At 37.9% G+C, this 19483-nt stretch overlaps 1 protein-coding gene across 2 annotated transcripts in view; it reads left to right on the top strand.

The window, feature by feature from the left end:
- Positions 1-13857, top strand: part of LOC101977989 (organic anion transporter 7) — a 49531-nt gene extending 35674 nt beyond the window's left edge. For both annotated transcript variants that reach the window (XM_078045797.1, XM_005341447.4), the window contains exons 5-10: positions 2612-2735; positions 8710-8825; positions 9460-9674; positions 11369-11477; positions 12510-12713; positions 13676-13857. In XM_078045797.1, the coding sequence (XP_077901923.1) occupies positions 2612-2735; positions 8710-8825; positions 9460-9674; positions 11369-11477; positions 12510-12713; positions 13676-13736 (829 nt within the window). In that variant the 3' untranslated portion in view covers positions 13737-13857. The remainder of the gene's footprint in view (positions 1-2611; positions 2736-8709; positions 8826-9459; positions 9675-11368; positions 11478-12509; positions 12714-13675) is intronic.
- The last annotated feature ends 5626 nt before the right edge of the window (positions 13858-19483 follow it).

Genomic DNA, 19483 nt, shown 5'->3' with positions numbered 1-19483 from the left:
AGCAGAACAGAAGACACAGAGAAAAATCCACGTAAATATAGTCATGATCCTTGCCAAGGGTGCTGAAAACATGTAGTGGAGAAAATAGTCTTTTGAAGAAATGGTGCTGGGAAATCTGGATATTCATATGTAGAAGAATGGAATTATATCCCTACCCATCATCCTATACAATAGTCAAGTCAAAGTAGCTCAAGGACATAGAAGTTAGAACAGAAACTAGGAGAAAACATCAGTTTAACATTCCAACATATTGGTGCAGGTATGGATCCTACAGCATAAGAAATAAAACAAATAACCCTAATAAGTGGGATGGTATGAAATTTTAAAAACAAATTGCAGAGCAAGGAAACAAGAACATGAAGAGAGATCCTACTGAAAATAGGGAGAAAATATTTGCCAACTGCTCTTTCTACAGGGAATTAATATTCATAATACATAAAGAACCCACAAAACCTTAAAATCAGAAAAACACATGATCAATAAATGTGCAAAACAAATGAGACATATTTCTCAAAAGAAGAAATACAAATACATAAAAAGTTTAATATCCTTAGCAACCATGGAAATGCAAATCAACACTACACTGGGATTTCATCTCACCCCAGTGAGAATGGCATTCATCAGTATACAAATAGCAATAAATGCTGATGAGAATGAGGGGGAGAGGTACACTTGTACAATGTTGGTGTAACTGTAAATTCCTACAACCACTGTGGGGAGCAGTATGGAGGTCACTCAGAAGACTAGAAAAAGAATCACCATGTGACTCAGATATTCCACTCCTCTCTATCTCTCCACAAGACCTAAAATCAGCATTTTATAGTGATACATACCCATCTTTATGGCAACACAATTCATAATACCCAAGTTATGGAACCATCCTTGATGTCCATCAACAGATAAGTGGATAAAGAAAATGTGATACATATACAAAGTGGAGTTTTACTTCAACAACAACAAAAAAAATGAAATTAAGTCATTTTCTGGGAAATGGATGGATCTGGAGCACATCAACTAAGTGAGATACATTATACTTTAGAAGATCAGTGGTCAAATGTTCTCTCTGATATGCAGAAAATGAGAGAGAAAAAAGAAATAAAAAAGGGCTATCACAAAAATGTGAGCCCCATCGAGTAGTGACAGGAAATGTAAGTGTAATGAAAGGGGAGGTATGTACTTGGAAATAAAATCAACTAAATTATGGTATTGCCATGAAAAAAGGTACCACAATGAATCTATTTTTATATATAATTAAAACCACTAATTAAAATATAATAGAAGAGAGACCAGTGGAGGAGAGGAAGGGGATCATGGTGAGGGAGTAGGGAATGGAGAAGGGCAGATACTGGGGAATAAGATAGATAAATTATGCTGTGTGCATCTATGAATATGTCACAATGAATCCCAGTATCATATATAGTTATAATAGATTAATAAAAATTAAGTTTTAGTTTGACTCTGCCACTTCCTATTTTAGGGACTTGGTAAAATTAATATTATTTTAGTACAATTTCTGGTAATGACCACTATTATGCTCTATCTCTGTACTTTTTTAAAAAAAAAACTGAAATTATATAGTGACTATGAAGATGCTTGATGAAAACTAAATGTATTCAATAAACATGAAACGACAAAACAATAAAACATTTCCATCACATCAGGAAGCACTTGAAGATTAGATAGCCACAACTATTCCATGTAGTTTTGTGTGTAGCTTTCAATGAAAAATGCCCAACAGAGAATATTTGGGGGATTTTCAAATTCGGAGGTGATAATGGATGAGAGAAAGAACATATTTCCATCTATAGCTATTTAATGAAGGAGGAACACTGTTTCTCCAGTTGGAAAATATAGGCTGCCTGGACATCTTACATAATTTTTTTCCATAGATCTTCTTCCTTTCTTGTCTTTAGAAAGCCTTAAGTCAGGCTTTGATGTTCTTCCTCCCAAGAGGCTGGCTCAGTGGAGGAAGCCCATTTGGTGAGGAATGACTCTCAGAGAGATGATTTTAGATTAAGAGAGTGAGACGATTTCTGGCAGACAAGAGGGTGTACTCTGTGGTGTACTCATCCATGATGTCATTCATCCTCATAACAAATCTGAAAACTGGTGACGTTGCTGTTCCCATTACATAGATGAGAGTGTCCAGGCAGACTGAGCTGTTTGTGTATCAGATTCCATCAGAGTGGCAGGAGCAGGAGTGCTTCCAGTCTGCATGGGACCTTCAGTAAGCAAAAATATTTTAGGGTGCTTATTTTAGGAAAAGAACACTTTATAAATCAACATTTCTTTTGCCCTTACAAAGAACTTGGAGAAGGTCTGAACAGCCAAGTGTCCCTCGTGCTCCAGTGCTATGGGTGCCATAGTCAAGGTGTGTCCAACCAACAAGGCTGCTAATAGGAAGGACTCCATGTGTGCCATCCCAGCTGTGCAGGTGTACTGCATGCAGGCATCATTTCCCGTTTGCCCAGTTATGGTACCAGGCAACATGACAATGTGTTTCTTGGCTTAATTGAGTAACTGGTAGGTATTAGATTAAAGGAGAATGAAGGTGATGTGATGTGGTAAATACCATGTGAGAGTTGACTACACTTCCATCATCTTTGATCAGGTGGATGTCAGAGTCAGCTCGGTGGCTGATTACCAACAACAAACCCGAGGAGGGCTTACAGGAACTTAAAAAAGCTGCAAGGGTGAATGGAATGAAGACTTGTGCAGATGCCTTAACCATGGAGGTGAGCAGGATGGGAGGTGCTTATGAGACAAGGAAGACATAGCCTGACATATTATTAATAGGTTTCCAAAGATGCAATATGCAGTCAGTGAAAAGGTTGAACACAGATATTTTATTCAGAGGAGGCAAAGAGCCCCATTTTTTCTACCTTTTGCTCCTCCAAATCAATTCACACATCTCCCTCCACAGGATATTATTCTTTATATTTGATTACTTTTCATTTTGACAAGTTACCCTGTATGTTTTTATATTTATAGTGTGTTGTTTTGAAGAATATATACAGGGTAGAATGGTTAAGTCTAGCTAGTTAAACCAATTAATTAAACTAATTAATTAAAAGTTTTAATAAATCAACAGTATAGTCAGCTTTTAGTGGCAGTGACCAAAATACCTGACAAGAACAATTTTGCTCAGGAAAAGTTTATTTTAGGCTCACAGTTTCAGAGGTCTCAGTCCGTTGTCAGCTGACTCTATAGGTCTGGTCCAGTGGCGAAATGAAGCATTCTTTGCAGAGGGCTTTGCAGAGGAAGGCTGTGCACTTCATGCCTATCATGAAATTAATAGAGAGGAGAAGGAGTCTGAAACAAAGCATTATAATCCCTAGGGTATGTCCCCAGTGACCCACTTCCTCCAGCCAAACTGAACCTGCCTACAGTAACCATTTGTAACAAATTCAAAATTTCTAATCCTTCAAAAGGATTAATCCACTTCACTAGGTTATGAGTCTCATCATCTAATTATTTCACTTCTCACAATACCACAGGAAATTTGGGAGGACCCTTCATATCAAAACCATAACAACCAATGATTAGTTTAAATGTCACAAGTCAAAAATGCATTTAATACATGTCACCTACTGAATACTTTGGTATAGAAACACAGTACCTGGTAGAATACTAGTTATTACCCTAAAGATCATGTGGATGGTGGGAACTGTGGCTCACTGCAGCTCACTGCAGGTGCCTAACATGTTGAAAGAATATAATGGAGTACCCGGAAACAAAAGATCAAGGTTCAAAGTGTATTTTCTGTAAAATGTATATAGCATTTGTACCTCGGCAAAGTTGAGTAATTTTCAGTTGTGATATAATAAATTTTATTTTTTCAGTCATCTGTTAGATATCTATTTATTTACTTTAATTTTGAAATTGAACCTATTGTTGCTTTACCACTGAACTACATCCCCAGTCCTTTTATTTTTTGAGACAGGCTTCTACTAAGTTGTTGAGGCTAGCCTTAAACTTGTGATGCTTCTGCCACAGCCTCATGATTTCCTGGGATTGCAGACATGCACCATCATGCCCAACCTATTTATTCATCTGTTAATGAACACTTGAGTTAGTTCCATATCAGGGCTATTGTAAATGATGATATATAAACTTATGAATGCAGATGTCTCTTTGATATACTGATTTCATTTCCTTTGGACATATACCCTGAATATAGCAATTATATTTTTAATTTTTTGAAGAAACTCCATACTATTTCCCATAATGATTGTAATAATTTTCATTTCCATAAACAGTGTGCAAGTGTTCCCTGTTGTTTACATCCTCATCCACATTTGTAATCCTTTGGTTTTTTGATAATAGCCATTCTAAGTGGAGGGAGGTAAATATATCGTTGTAATTATTATCCTTATCACCACTTGTAATCCTTTTTTTTAATAATAGTTTTTGCAAGTGGGGAGAGGAAAATATATTACTATAATTATTCTTTTCTGTTACTAGGGATTGAACCAAGTGTTGCTCTGTCACTGAGATACATCCCCAATATCTCTTGCACTTTTGTATTTTGTGAGAAGGGCTCATTCAATTGCCCAAGCTGGGCTCAAATTTACAATTCTCCTCCCTCAGCTTCCCAAGTATCTGGGCTTACAAGCACATACTGCCATGCTCTGCTTGATTGTAGAATTGATATGCATTTATGGCATAATTAGTGATATCAAATATATTTTGTACCTATTTCCCATTTACAGGTTTGGTTGAGATCTTTTTTCCATTTTTTTTTTTTAATTCAGTGGTTCTACTCCTGACTGCTCATAAGAATCCTTGTTTGTGTTGGGGGATCAGATGCTGCAGCCTGTAGTTTGAAGTGTTCCAAGTGATTCTGAAGATTGTCTTTTGGTTATTGAATCATTTGGATTTCTTGTACCTGTTGGGGATAAATGCCTTGTCAGAAGCATACTTGACAAATATCTTCCTCTCTGTATGTTGATTTTTCATTATGTTCCTTGCTTCCTTTTCTGTGTAGAAGTTTTTTAGTTTGACCTAATCCCATTTGTCCATTTTGACTTTGGTTCCCTTTTGTGGTCTCATCTAAAAAATGTTTGCCCACACCAAAGTCATGGAGTTTTATTGCATGTTTTCTTCTGGTAGTGTAATGGTTTGAGGGCCTTCCATTTAAGTCTGCAATCTATTTTGGATCGATTTCCCTATGTGGTGAAGATGCGGGTCTGGCATCTATCTTCAGCATGTGAGTATCTAGTCTCCCTAAGACCCATTTTTTGAAGAGAAATTTTCTTCTCCATTTTTTATACTTAGCACTTTTTTTGAAATCAGTTCAGTGGAAATATGTAGATTTATTTCTGGGCTCTCTGTTCTGCTTCACTGCTCTAAGTCTGTTATCTTGCCAGTACCATGCTGTTTTGACTACTATGCCTTGATAGTATATTTTGAAGTCAGGTGGTGTGATACTTCCATGTTTATTTCCATATTTTTTGGTTTTATTTTTGTGCCTTTTTTTGCTCAAGATAATTTGGCTATTCAAGAGCTTTACTGATTTCAAATTATTTTGGAAATATATTTGGAAAAATATTTTTCTGTTTCTGTAAAAAAATGTCATTGGTATTTTGGTAGAGATTGCATTGAATCTGTGGCTACTTTTGAAGAACATGAACATTGTAACAATGTTAATTCTTTCAGTACATGAACAAAGACATGTGTCTATTTATTTGTGCCTTTTTCAATTTTTTTTCACAAGTATTTTAATTTTTGTGAAAAAATTATATTTTTATAATTTTATTATAATTTTTATTATACAGATTTTGCACCTTCATGGATAAATTTATTCCTAGGTACTTTTCTGTAGCTTCTGTAAATGCACTTACACTCTTGACTTCTTTTTTCACATTTCACAAATTGAGTTTTTCACAAAAAATTGATGCCACCACTATAAATAACAATGTGAAAATTCCTCAAAAACTTGAATAGAATTATTTGATCCTCCTGTCTCACATGTTGATATATGCCCATAAATAAATAAATAAATAAAAATTTGAATCTCAAGAAGATTTCTGCATTCCCATGTTCATTGTGGAAATACATAAGATGAGTAAGTCCTAGAAAGCCACTGAATGGAATAATGACAATAATACTGTATTATGTACTTAAAAACTTTCTAAGAGGATGGATTTGTGCTAACTGTTCTTATCAAAATAAATAGTAAAAATGAACATAGAGGGCTGGGATTGTGGCTCAGTGATAGAGTGCTCACCTTGTACATGCGGGACCCTGGGTTTAATCCTCAGCACCATATTAAAAAAAAGTGAATGAATAAAATAAAGGTAGTATGTCCAACTACAACTAAAAAAATAAATATTAAAAAATGAATACAGAGTGCAGGAAGAAATTTTTAAGTGATTATATATATTGATGAATATATTTTGGTGCCAACTTCACAGGTATGCAGTTATGTCCAAAATACTTAGATGCATTGTTAAATATGGGCAGTTTTTAAATTATTAATTATATACTAACAAGGTAAGTTGAGAAGTCAAAAATAGTTATCAATATCATCTGTCTATGATACAGTCACAAACATCTTCCCAAAGCTCATTTATTTTGTTTTATTTCTCTACTGGTTCTTTCATGTGAGCTTTCTTGGCTTCCAAATGCATTCCACCTTGTGTCTGTGCCTTTTGCTCTGCTTCCTCATATCTTTTTTCCTTCCTTGCACATCCTTTCTGAGTGTGTTCCATGATTCCCTGTGACATGTCCTTTGACAGGGGACAAGAACATTTATAGCTTCCACCCCTCACAAGGATCAGCGGGCTTGATAAAGCCCCTGAACAGTCAAGTAAGGATGCAAAGTGAATCCCAAGGATGGAAACCTAACCTTGATGTAGGGATGGGAGCTGTGAATGCATCTTAAAAAATGCAGTGTTTGAAATGTGCCTTTAAGGTTTGGGTAGAACTAGTCAGGTTTAAACATTCAGGGATTTGGTTATTTGAAGTTGAGTGCAGCCCAAATGACTTCAAAAGGGCAAGGTCAGTGGTGTCCTGGTAAATGTTTAACTTCAACATTTAAAGAATCCTAGAGTCCAAGAATTGTGGCAATCATTAATTTTTGTAGTTTGCTTACTTCACCCAGAGTCTATTTTAGCCTAAACACATGATGTCAACAGGTTCATAACCATTTAAATGTTTAATAAAGAGTTCTTGTAAATCTGTATGAACTGACCCTGATGCACCTTTGTGGGCAAAACTGCAGAGCTGAGACTGTTTCAGGCTTTTCTAATGGTGTGATGATTGGCATAGAATGTAATTTATAGAGAAAGATGCATTTGTAAAATGTGAACAACCAGAAAACCCTTATTTGAATATGTGCTGCTTCCTCTCAAAGTAAGGGTTACCAGGGAGAATACACTTATAGAACTTCCATGTCAGCTAGCATTGCCCACCTAAATATCTCTGGATGCACCACTCATTTCTGTTATCTCATCAAGAATGAGTACCTGGCAACAAATTAAGCCAGCATGCCCTGATATTTTATTCTGATATTGGAAGGAGTTGAAGGCCAGTCTCAGGTACTGCAGCCCTCATCTAAGACAGATTTAAGGTCTTCTTGCAGCCAATTCTTATAATACCGTAATAACAATGGCCAGTGGTCATGGGTTTATGTGTTGGATGCAGAAGGTATTACCACAAATGTCTCTCTAACAAGCATAAATCCTGTATGCCACTGTTGAAGCTAGAGTTGGAAGCTCCAAGGCCATTTCTGATGGTGCAGGTTTCCTCCGTCATGGGAGTAGGTCCAATTCTCAGCATTCCCTTCAACATGAAAATTTTCTGATGGCATTTGTAGTATTATTGCATTTGTAGAGGAGGCATGACAATGGACTTAATCTTTCTGAATAACTAATAAATTAATAAGTCTAAGAGTTCCGCTAGAAGTAGATTGATATGTATATTATAACCTACTAAATGACATAGAAAGTGTTTGTGAGGAAGGCATTATTATTTTATTGGTTTTCTTATTTCTCCAGATCCTAATTCTTTTATTTCTTCTTCTTTTCAATGACAAGGAAATTGAAGTATAGTGATAGCCATCACCTTGCCTAGGGTATACAACTAGCAAGTGGCAAGGCCAATAACACTGCAGTATAAAAGCAAATCTGAGTTTAAATCAATTTAAACTAAAATCCCCTCTGATTCCAAACTCAAGTTTAATTCTAGGCTTCTCTTTCATGGAGAAACAACATGCAACATATTCTATAAAATAGGATGACTCAAAAACTAAAAACTAAAAATAAAAAAATAAATTGCCAGGAAATAATTCTTCTTCCTGAGATATGAAATGTATTCTCCAACCATTAGTAATTAGTGGAGAACAAAACTCCATTCCCAACTCTTCTACAGTCATCTGGTATAAAAGGGGCTTTGAATTGTAGTCTCACTAACTCATCATTTGGTTTCCTTCCTCAGATAAATCTTTAACATAAATTCTCTTTTCAATGTTCTATACTCTTTTAGAGTTTACTTCTTAATATGTTCTCATTGCACAACTTCCCTGAAGTTCCTTGAACTCCTGAGTTCACCTATCACACCACTTTCATGCCTGCCATTGTTTTAATATCTATACTTTCCACTATTTAGGATGGTTATTGACCTTACCTTCTGTGGGTGGCCAGTGCTTCCACACTACCCATTGTTTTCTGACAACTGAACAATTTGTTGTCTCTGTTATTATTGAAGGCTGTGAGATCCAGCATAAAGGAGGAATTCAAGGCAGCACAGACAAAACCTTCTCTGTGTGACTTGTTCCACACACCCAACCTGTGTAAACGGATCTGTCTCCTGTCCTTGGTGAGGTAGGCTTCACATCATGCTTATAAAAAGAGTGGAGAATGAGTATATTTCTTATTTCAATTGGGCAATATATGGTGAACACAGCTTTGGATATAAAAGATGAGAAGGATATAACGAGCATTGCTATGGCCAGGGTTATGGTCAGAGTTATGAAAAGCCTGACACAGAACCATTGTACAGTGAGTTCTGTTTATCATATCACGCTGCCAGACTCACACCAGAGACAGATGCTGCAAACTTCAATCATGTACAGACTTTGACTCGGATTTTCTTCATTGTTTGCTTTAATGGAGATAAAATTTGAAATAGTGAATTACAGACATATATGTAACCCAATGAGTATTTATGTATGTAAAGATATATCTATCACTCAGATCAAGAGCAGGAAAAACTCTAAAATCCTAAAGACCCATCTTATATTTATATTCCTGACATCTCTCCAAAATAAACATCTAATGGCCTCATCATGTATTTGTTTTATTACAATTATAAAATAATCACTTGCATGCACATATTACAAGAAAAAGATAGTTTGCATTTTTAACACCAAAAAGTAACCGATCTTATAATACCATCATTTAAAGTATATAAGTGTTAACTCTCATGACATGTGTCTTTCCTGTGTGTTTGTTACAGATTTTTAGTATGGCTACCCACTTTTGGCTTGATTATCCACCTCCAGTACCTGGCAAGCAATGTTTTCCTGATCCAAATTATCCTTGGTGTAGTCACACTCCCAGTCAATTATCTTTCACTTTGGGCCCTGAATCACAAGGGCCGTCGAATAAGCATATGTTTTTTCATGACCACGATGGGAATCACCTTTCTGGTTAACACATTTGTGCCTGAAGGTAAGGAGAGAGGGTAAAAAAGGAAATATCTTTCCCACTTTCCTGGGGATTTTTCAGCTTGAACCTATAGGAATCAGAAGAACTGGGTTCTAAGTGTTCACTGACACAAGTTGGGCATTTAGAACAGATTCTGCCATCCAGTACTTGGAAAACACCTAAAGGTCAGTAAAGTTTGTTTCAAATGCATGATTATCTTCATTATGGTCAAGAAGTACCTGTAAAATGGAGCCACCATGTTCTGAGCTTCTCTAAGTTTCTCTGAGCTTCTTCTCTTGGCCAATCACACTCCCTTGCAAACATGTAGGGTTTAGACTTATCATTATAAACTAAAATGACCACACTGTATTGTTACTTTTTCTCGATGGCTCTGTCTTATTACTTCACCTTCAGTGACAATCTATACCTGAACTCTATGTGTCTACACATGTGCCTCATCTCAGGTCACCACAAATGCCATTCTGGTTTTGGGGAGTTATTTTAACTTCAGAAAATAAATCTTTGTGTTCCAGTAGAGAATAGGTGACAGCAGTGACAGCATATCCATCACTGTGCTTTGCTGAACTCCTGTGTTGTAACTTGTTTTACAAAATTCCACATTGGTGGGTTCCACTCCTCAGTCTCTCTCTTTAGTATCAGGGATTGAACCCAGTGGCATTGAACAATTGAGCCACATCCCCAGCCCATTTTATTTTTAGCCATGGTCTTGATAAATTGCTTGGGCCCCTGATAAGTTGCTGAAGCTGGCTTTAAACTTTTGATCCTCCTTCCTTAGCCTCCTACAATGCTGTGGTTACAGGAGTGCACCATCATACCAGGCTACAGGCTTCACTCTTCTTGAGTTTGAACAATGATGTCAGTTTCCTGGCCGCCACAAAGCCTCCGCCAAGGTTTAAAGCTCTGATGAGATTATTTTTTTTAAAGAGAGAGAGAGAGAGAGAGAGAGAGAGAGAGAGAGAGAGAGAGAGAGAGAGAATTTTTTAGTATTTATTTTTCAGTTTTCGGTGGACACAACATCTTTATTTTTATGTGGTGCTGAGGATTGAACCCAGCGCCCTGCGCATGTCAGGGAGCGCGTTACCACTTGAGCCACATCCCCAACCCCAAAAGAGATTTTCTTTTAATTGAGTCGAAAACCAACTTTATGTTCCAAAGTCTGTCATGTTTTCTATAATAGAAGTTTTTATTCTTGAGTCTTCAAACATTGATCTTGATCTGGCTACTCTCCAGCTTGTCCATTAATATAGGATTCCTGTCCTTTCATGACTGTCTTTTACAGTCTTTACCCCATGTCAGTACTGTGCATGGACCATGGTTTTAAACCCCATGAGTGCCTGAGTGAGTCTGACACCCCTCAGTAAATCACACATGACAATCCTACCTTCCATTCAAAGGATAGAGACATTGTACAGAAAAATAAAGTGATTTCCTCCTAAATTCAGCATCCTCTCTTCTCCTTTGACAAATCTGGAGAGGCAAAGAGCATGAATACAATTATTCAGAACTTTTATTCATCATAAATTGAACTTTGCGTATAAGTCACATCTAGTCCTCATAAACTTCCTTGGTGCAGTTTTTCCACAGTATATTTTACACTGTGAACGTCTCCAACAGAAGCATTTTTTTGTTTGTAAATTGGAGAATGAAGATTCCTTCATCTCAGAATTCCTAACTTTCCTGGCTCTTCCTCTTTCCAGAAATGCAGACCGTGCATATGATTCTGACAACTTTGGGAGGAGGAATTTCTTTTGCCTCTGTTACCTGTTCTCTTACCCATACAAATGAACTGCTCCCCACCGTCATCAGGTACAAAAATCTCATAGGTTCCTTGTGAAGGTTAAAACAGTTCCTTCTCAACTCTAACACTCATCAAGGGAAGAAAACAAAAGTAATCAATGGTGATTATAACAATTATAGCCAAAGTTTACCCAAAGTTAGCTTTTTCTAGGTATTTCTAGGTGTGCTAATATACCACTAATGTACACCTCCTGTATTCTTTGGAGTCACCTAAATTGGAGATGCTATTGGGCAACTCACAATAGATAAATTATAGAAACAGCCCAGATGTCCATCAACAGATAAGTGAATAAATAAAACATGGTACATATACATAATGAAGTTTTATGCAGCCATAAAGAAGAATAAAATTGGGGCTGGGGTTGTGGCTTGGAGGTAGAGCGTTCACCCAGCATGCATAAGGCCCTGAGTTCAACCCTCAGCACCATGTAAAATAAAATATTGTGTCCACCTACAACTAAAAAATAAATATTAAGAAAATTATAAAAAAGAATAAAATTATGTCATTTGCACGTAAATGGATGGAATTGCAGAGGACCATGCTAAATGAAATAAGCCAGAATCAGAAACTCAAGGGTTTAATATTTTCTCATATATGGAAGCTAGAAAGAAAAACAAGAAGTTTTATAAAAATAAAAGGGAGACCTCTAGAGCAGAGAATAGGCATTGGAGTGGAGGAACTGTACAATGAACTTGACCAGATTATGGGCCTATACCAATGTATCACAACAAATCCCATGATTTTGTATAACTGTAATGTACCAGTAAAGATAAAGTAAGTACGTAATAAAGTAAATGAGTAATAAAATAACAGAACATAGATGATTAATGGAATTTTTAATAATAAAACATGTCTTTGTAGTCTGTGAACTTGATAAAGATTGCTAGCAGATGAAACAAAATTTCAAAAGCAAGAGCAAGTCATCAATCTTCACATGCCCAAACACACTCCTTGTTCTCTCATAATTAATGAAAAAAGGTGACACAAATCCACCTGCATTCTTACCAGGTTAATTTTTTTATTGTTGTTTGTGCTCCAAGGGCAACAGCTTTAGGAATCATTGGAGTTTGCGGGAGTCTGGGGTCGGCCCTGGCCCCCCTGTTGATGATCCTGGAGACATATGCTGAACCCTTGCCCTGGATCATCTATGGAGCCTCCTGCATCTTGGCTGGCCTTGTTGTCTTCCTCCTTCCAGAAACCAGGAATCAGCCTCTGCCCGACTCCCTCCAAGATATAGAAAATGGGTGAGTGAGCCTCCTCACGGTCCCTTAGAGGAGTTAAGTGTCACAGGTCTGAGATGAGAAGACAAATTCCCCTGGGGCCATTGTGGCTCTGGCAGTCTTAGACCTACTCTCTTTCCAAGTGGTCAGTGCCATTGGTTTAGTAAAGGCAATATCCTTTAACCAGTGATATCAGATGTCCCCCTGAAGGTCTCTAGATCACGCAAGCCAGTTCTTCCCAAAGTGCCCCCAGTAGGTTTAGTAGTAAATATGACACAATTAGGTCTGCTCAGTCCTCTCTGCTCCAGGGTAGCACATACCACTGAACATATCTCACAAACATGCACAAATACAAATGCCAAGTCTCACCTTCCGGGTCCTACTATTCTGAGACCCAATGAGTGCTGGTCAACTGTCTGGCATTGTCATTTTTTTTATAGGCTTGAGCTCTTCCCTGGTCACTGAAGAACCCAGGGGAGAACACATACTGTACAATGTCCCTATTTCTATAGGGCCCCTTCCACAGGTGACAATATATCTAAGGGAGGAGTCTTCATGTGTTGCCTGTGAGATTCAGACCCTCTGGTTTTCACGAGGTATGAAAGTGTTCAAAAAAGAAAAGAATGCAATAGTAAAGAAAGACATTTTTAAAGTGACGAAGGATTAGGGAAGATTTTTAAACTTTTGTGTACTTCCCTTGATTTATCCAAAGACTCCTTTGGAGAATGACATGATATCCAAGGATGACAGTAGAAATTATCAAAGCTTCCTTCCAGATACTGCCAGGAGTATTTGTCTTTTATTTCACAAGATTTACTCAGGTCCTTAAACAGGTGTCATGGTTTGTTTGGTTGGTTGTTTGTCTTTCACCAAGGTTGGTGGGGAAAAGATCAGCTTGCTCTAAGGAATGCAGGAGATATATTCTTTCTCCATGTCACTTCGTGTTTTTGTTTCTTTCATGGTGGTTTTTGCTGTATTTGTTCTAGGGGGAAAGACTCAAGAAAAACAGAGCAGGAAGATACCTCCATCAAAGTGACACACCTCTAAGGAATTCCAGGAATTGACAACTGATCAAAGAGCAAGAGAAAAGAAGAAACATCAAGATCACTCCTAGATACTAGCAAAAAAATATTTAAATAAATAGATGCAATAGTAATAATGAATCCCATTTACAATTGTGATGCTAAATTTTGTATACAAGATGCCTTATGAATCACAAGAAGTTCAAAGCAACTACAATACTTTGAGATACATGAGAAACTATTTACATGGTTGCAGATACCTAAAAGGTTTTGGATAGGGAGATGGAATTAGCTTAAAAACATTTTTCCTTCTGAATTTATAGGAAGAGTATTTTATTGGATAATTACAATGAAGAACCCCACGTTCTGGAAACAACTTGAAACAATAGTTACAAACATCTAAAAATTATTCCTAGTATGTGAGTCAGTTTTTTGTCTTTGCAACAAAATACTGGAGGTAAGTGAATTAAATGAAGGATAGATTTATATTGGCAAACAGTTTCAGAATTCTCTTTCCATGGTTGCTTGACCCTGTTGCCTTGGGTCTATGGAAAGGGAAAGTATTAAATTGAGGAGTCCATGGTGGAACAAACCTGCTCACCTCATTGAAGACAAGAAACAGAGAAAGTCACCAGGATCCGAATATCTCTTTCAAGGTCACACTCCCAGTAACATAAGTCACTCCAACTAGGTACAACCTCCTGAAGTTTCTACCACCTGTCAATCATACCACCTGTGGGGAGTCATCCATAAACTGTGCATGGTGAATTCAAATGACTCAAAAGCCATTAAGCAGAAAAGTCTGTTAGGAATTCGCAGCAGCAACCCTGCTGGTTTGAGAATGCCCAGTTTATGTGACTTTCTACCTAGCTCTGTCAGAGGCTCACCATAGCACTGGAGATGGGCATGACCCCTTAAAAACTGAACAGACTGCCTCCTCCCACACCTCTCCTGTTTTTTTTTTTTTTTTTTTGCAAAAAAACTCCTATTGATCCCTTTTGATCTGTATCACTACAAATAAAGCAAGTGGGGGTGGGGGAGAATTTCTCTTGTTAGAAGCTGTACCCTCTGGTCAGTTTAGCCCATCACTGCCCACTCTCTGAAACTTATTTCTGATCTCTCATGTTTACTTTCTTGTACTATTTTCTTAGCTTTATTTCACAGGAGTCCATCCCATTTCCTTCACCCACGAGGTAAGTAAGCAAGAATTTGCCTAGAACAGGGACTATTCACAAGGATTCCAAAATGAGAAAGAGTACAGGTGGGTGCTTGGTCCTCTCTCACAGGAAATTTTCATGATTAGCTTATTGAGAGAAAGAGGAGAGAGGATTTTTTTTTAATAGCGTGATGTTAAGCATGGCAAACTCACTCTCTACAGAGAGGGAGAGTTACTTAGCTATTCTTAAAGGTATCATGAAGCAAAAGGGGAAATCTGTGAAGTGAGCTCAACTTGCCCAGTTCCTACAGGTGATTAGGGAAGTTTGTCTGTGGTTTTCTGAGGAAAACTTCGTTTGACTTGCATACTTGGGAAAACTCTGCAGGGAGCGGCATGCTGGTTTTATTTCAGCTAATAGGCCTAGGAGCACAATCTAGAATGTAGAAAGAATTTGGACTGTGATAGAGACTTCTTTATATTCAGACCAAGATATTGGACTATTTAATCACCCCCTTTGACATGTTGTTATAAGTCTTAGACCTACTGGACAAACCTGCCTACCTTCCAGGTCTTCTCTGATTGCAGAGAACATAACACTAGATAGATGAAAAGAAGACCTAAGGATGGAGGTAAAACATGCTCCATTTGTAGCTGGTAAAAAGCAGAGAGAGAACCTAAGGACAGAGTCAAAGCACCCTGCATTTGTAGTGAGATAAAGGCAGGGAAACAGCCCAGAGGTAGAGCCAGAGCATGCTTCATTAGACAAAGCCATACAGGAAGATGGGGGAGGGATCACTTTGCTGGACTGTGAGGAAGACTCTGGTCTGAGGAGGAGGATGAATTGACAGCAGACCTCCATAATCTGCATTTGAATCATCCTGCTCCAGACATCCACCCTGTCCCTTGGGGAAGACCAAAAATCAGGGTCCCTAATATGGTGGCTACAAAAGTTACCCTGCTTCAGCAGAGCCTTAGTGCCACCAGAGTGGCAGAAGAAGATTTATTGGGATTTAAATTATATCCAATGTTTGAGCAATTAGATCTGCAAAATCCAAATCAAAATATATGTATCCATGCAGCCTTTTCTTTTAAAACATTAAAAGAAATAAAATTCACTTGTTCCACGTATGGCCCCAATTCACCTTTTTTCATAGCTTGATGAAATCATTGTGTAATGAAACCCTGCCACCTAATGACTGGGTTACCCTTGTGAAAGCTTGCCTTTTGGGAGATGAATATTTGCTGTGAAAATCTAGTTGGATGGATTTTGCTCTGAGCAGGCATGCATGGAGTACATATCACCTTGGTAATGTTGACTGGGACGGCACCATTTGCAACAATTAAATCATGATTTACAAATGTATGCTTAGATCAGTGTGTGTTCAAGAAGGCCATGTAGAAAAGTGCCTACCAAGAGAGAGAAAAACTTAGATTTCAGCCAGATCTTACAGGGGCCCAAGGAGAATTTCTTAGCCTTTGTAGCACATTTATATCCAGCTGCAAGCTGTATGATTGGGGATCCAAATGCATCTGAGATCTTAGTTAAACAACTAGCTTTTGGAAATGCTATAAAGTTTGTCAAGAGGTCTTCCAGCCCCACTGCCAAAAGGGAACGGTATCAGATTACATCCATCTCTGCTCTGAAGTCAACCCAGTGTACTCCCAAAGCATAGCCAAGGTAGCCACCTTGAAATAAATTTTACAACCGCCTTTAAAGAAGGCCAATTCTAAGAAGCAATGCTTTAACTTTGGCCAAACAGGACATATGGCTAGAGATTGCAGACAGTCACAAGAACAAAGAAATGTACGAGGTATTTGCCCACAGTGCCAAAAGGTCGGCATTGGGTGTGGGAATGCTATATCCAGAATGTTGTAAATGGACCATCTCTGCTTATACATCAGGAAGTAGAGGGGGACCAACCCTGACCTCACTAAATAATGAGGGTGTCACCTTTTGCTCTGTAGCAGCTCTTGGCTCAGGATCAACAGTCACTCACTCTAGTCTAGCATCCTCACGCATAGGCCCAGTCTTGCTATACTCAGGAATAAGAATCCAGGGCTTCCACCCCACCTCAAGATTCATACTGACTCCAGAGATGAGTCCACAAATGATCCCTATGGGAATTTATGGACCTCTGCTGCCAGATACAATAGGTTTAATATTGGGTAGAATTATTTTAACTCAAAAAGGAATTCAGGTATTACTGGGTGTTCTTGATGTATATTTTAATGGAGAAATTAAAGTTGTTGCTCAAACAAATTACATTATTCATCATTCTCCAGAAGATGGCATTGCTTTTGTTTTTTTTTTTTGTTTTTTTTTTTTTTTGATGGGTTAGAAATCTGGATCCTTAGAAAGAGCATTCTTGGCTCCATTAGTTAAGCAAGAACGCCCTCTATTGGATCTTAAAATTAATTACAACATTTTGAAGGGTGTGATAGGTACCAGAGCTGATGTTTTTATAATTTCCAGTAAATTCTGATCCCAAGATTGGGCTTTACACACACCGTCTGCTGACTTAGAAGGCATTAAACAGATCTCTCAGCCTGCTCAAAGTGCTCAATACCTCCAGTGGGAAGACAAAAATGGCAATATAGACTTTTTAAACCTTACATCCTCAATACTTTGCCAGTAAATTTATGAGGGTGAGATATTATGAGCAGCTTAGGAGTTTTGTCAATAACCCCTAATTTCATGACGACATCTACCATGCCTAATGAAGGATCTATCTCCGCTAAAAGATTAAAAATGAATAAAAAGGAAAGGTATTTACCTATGCCTCAGTTTTCTCAGCAAAGACAATATGGATTACTTAATACATTTAATCAGCCTTTTTAATGGGGGCATTGATCTATGTCTTCTCCAGCCCAGAAAAATGACAGGAAAAAATAATTGGCTGTCTGATGATCCTTTCTGGGTTGATCATTGGCCCCTTACAGGAGAAACACTTCAAGTAGTCCACAATTTAGTTCAGGAACAGCTTCAAGTTGGTCATATTGAGCCTACTCTTAGGCCTTGGAACACTTCAATCTTTGTGGTAAAGAAAAAAATCTAGCAAATGGGGATTGTTACATGATCTCAGAGCCATTTATTGAACCAATGGAGGCTTTACAGTCTGAACTTCCTTCTTCTATGGAGATACTACTTGATTATCAATTAATAGTAATAAAGATGGTTTTTTCACTATACCATTACATCCAGATATTTGTAAGAGATTTGCTTTTATCATTCCAGCTATAAATTTTAAAGAACCAGGTAAGAGATTTTGCTGGAAGTGTTGCCTCAAGGTAGGGCCAATAGCTCCGCATTATGTCAGCACAACTTGTTGCTCCATTATGAGAAAAATTCCTTGATGCATCTATAATCTATTATATGGATGATATTCTTTTGACTCAGGCTACTTCAGGTATGGTTTTAAAAATTTTTTCTCAATTAGAAACTTTACTTACTGCAGTTAGTTTATGCATAGCACCCAAGAAGGTACAAAAGTCTTCTCCTTTTCAATATTTTGGCAATTTAATCAAAGGACGCATGATTCATCCACAAAATCTACAGAACAGAGTTCATGGTTTACAGACATTAAGGACTTTCAGAAATTACTGGGTAATATTAACTGGTTGTGGCAACGTTTAAAATTATCCACTGCAGATTTGAGCCTTTGTTTCAGATTTTACAGGGAGACCCTTCTCTAAGTTTTCACCAACTTACAGCACAGGCAAGGACTACCTTAACAAAAGTTGCAACTGCCATGAAGATTGCACAGCTTACTAGAATTAATCTACAACAACCTATATATTTATTAATATTTTCCACTATTCATATTCCCTACAGGAGCAACATGACAGTCCTTGGGAGTTATTGAATGGCGTCACCTTGCTCACTCTCCTCAAAAGTCTTTGACTTTATTTCATGATCTTATTGCTCAATTAGTTATTAAATGTAGAACATGAGTATTACAATTGGTTGGATCAATAATAATACCCTTCTATTATTGTAACCCCCTTTTCTATCCAGCAGCATAGTTGGCTCTGGCAATCTTCCAATATTTGGCAAATAGCTTTTTTTTTTTTAACCTGTCCGAGATTTTATTAGCAGGACCATAGCAGCCAGTCAAAGAGAAGAGGGTGGAGAGAGAGAGAGAAGAGAGAGAAGAGAGAGAGAGAGAGAGAGAGAGAGAGAGAGAGAGAGAGAGAGAGAAGAAGAGAAGAAGAAGAGGGGGGGGAGAGCGCAAACAGGGGATTGATATTTATGGGCTCAATGCAGGATGAGGAGGAGCAGGGCAAGTGGGCTGTTACTTCTTTATTGGCAGAGAGCTCGTGCCACTTCAGGGATGGGAGGTGCGCCATTCAAAGTTTGCGCCATTCATAGGGATTGGAGGTGATGGTTCATGCGCCATTCAGTGCGTCATGGACCTGAGCTCCTGGAAGAGAAGAGCTCTGGGTGCCATCTTTGCCAATATTCCTCCCTTTATTGTTTTGGTTTTGGGGCACCTTTCTTGATCTGGCTACTTACTGCTGAGTAGGGGCGTTGTTTAGTGGGAGGGAGGGAGGTCAGTTGATTGGAGAAGGAGGGCCAGGAGGCCCCATATCCATGTGCTGAAGGCATGGATTTCCTC

Source organism: Ictidomys tridecemlineatus, chromosome 4, assembly GCF_052094955.1.
Source record: "Ictidomys tridecemlineatus isolate mIctTri1 chromosome 4, mIctTri1.hap1, whole genome shotgun sequence".
Taxonomy (NCBI): domain Eukaryota; kingdom Metazoa; phylum Chordata; class Mammalia; order Rodentia; family Sciuridae; genus Ictidomys; species Ictidomys tridecemlineatus.
This window is presented reverse-complemented; position numbering and strand designations above follow the sequence as displayed.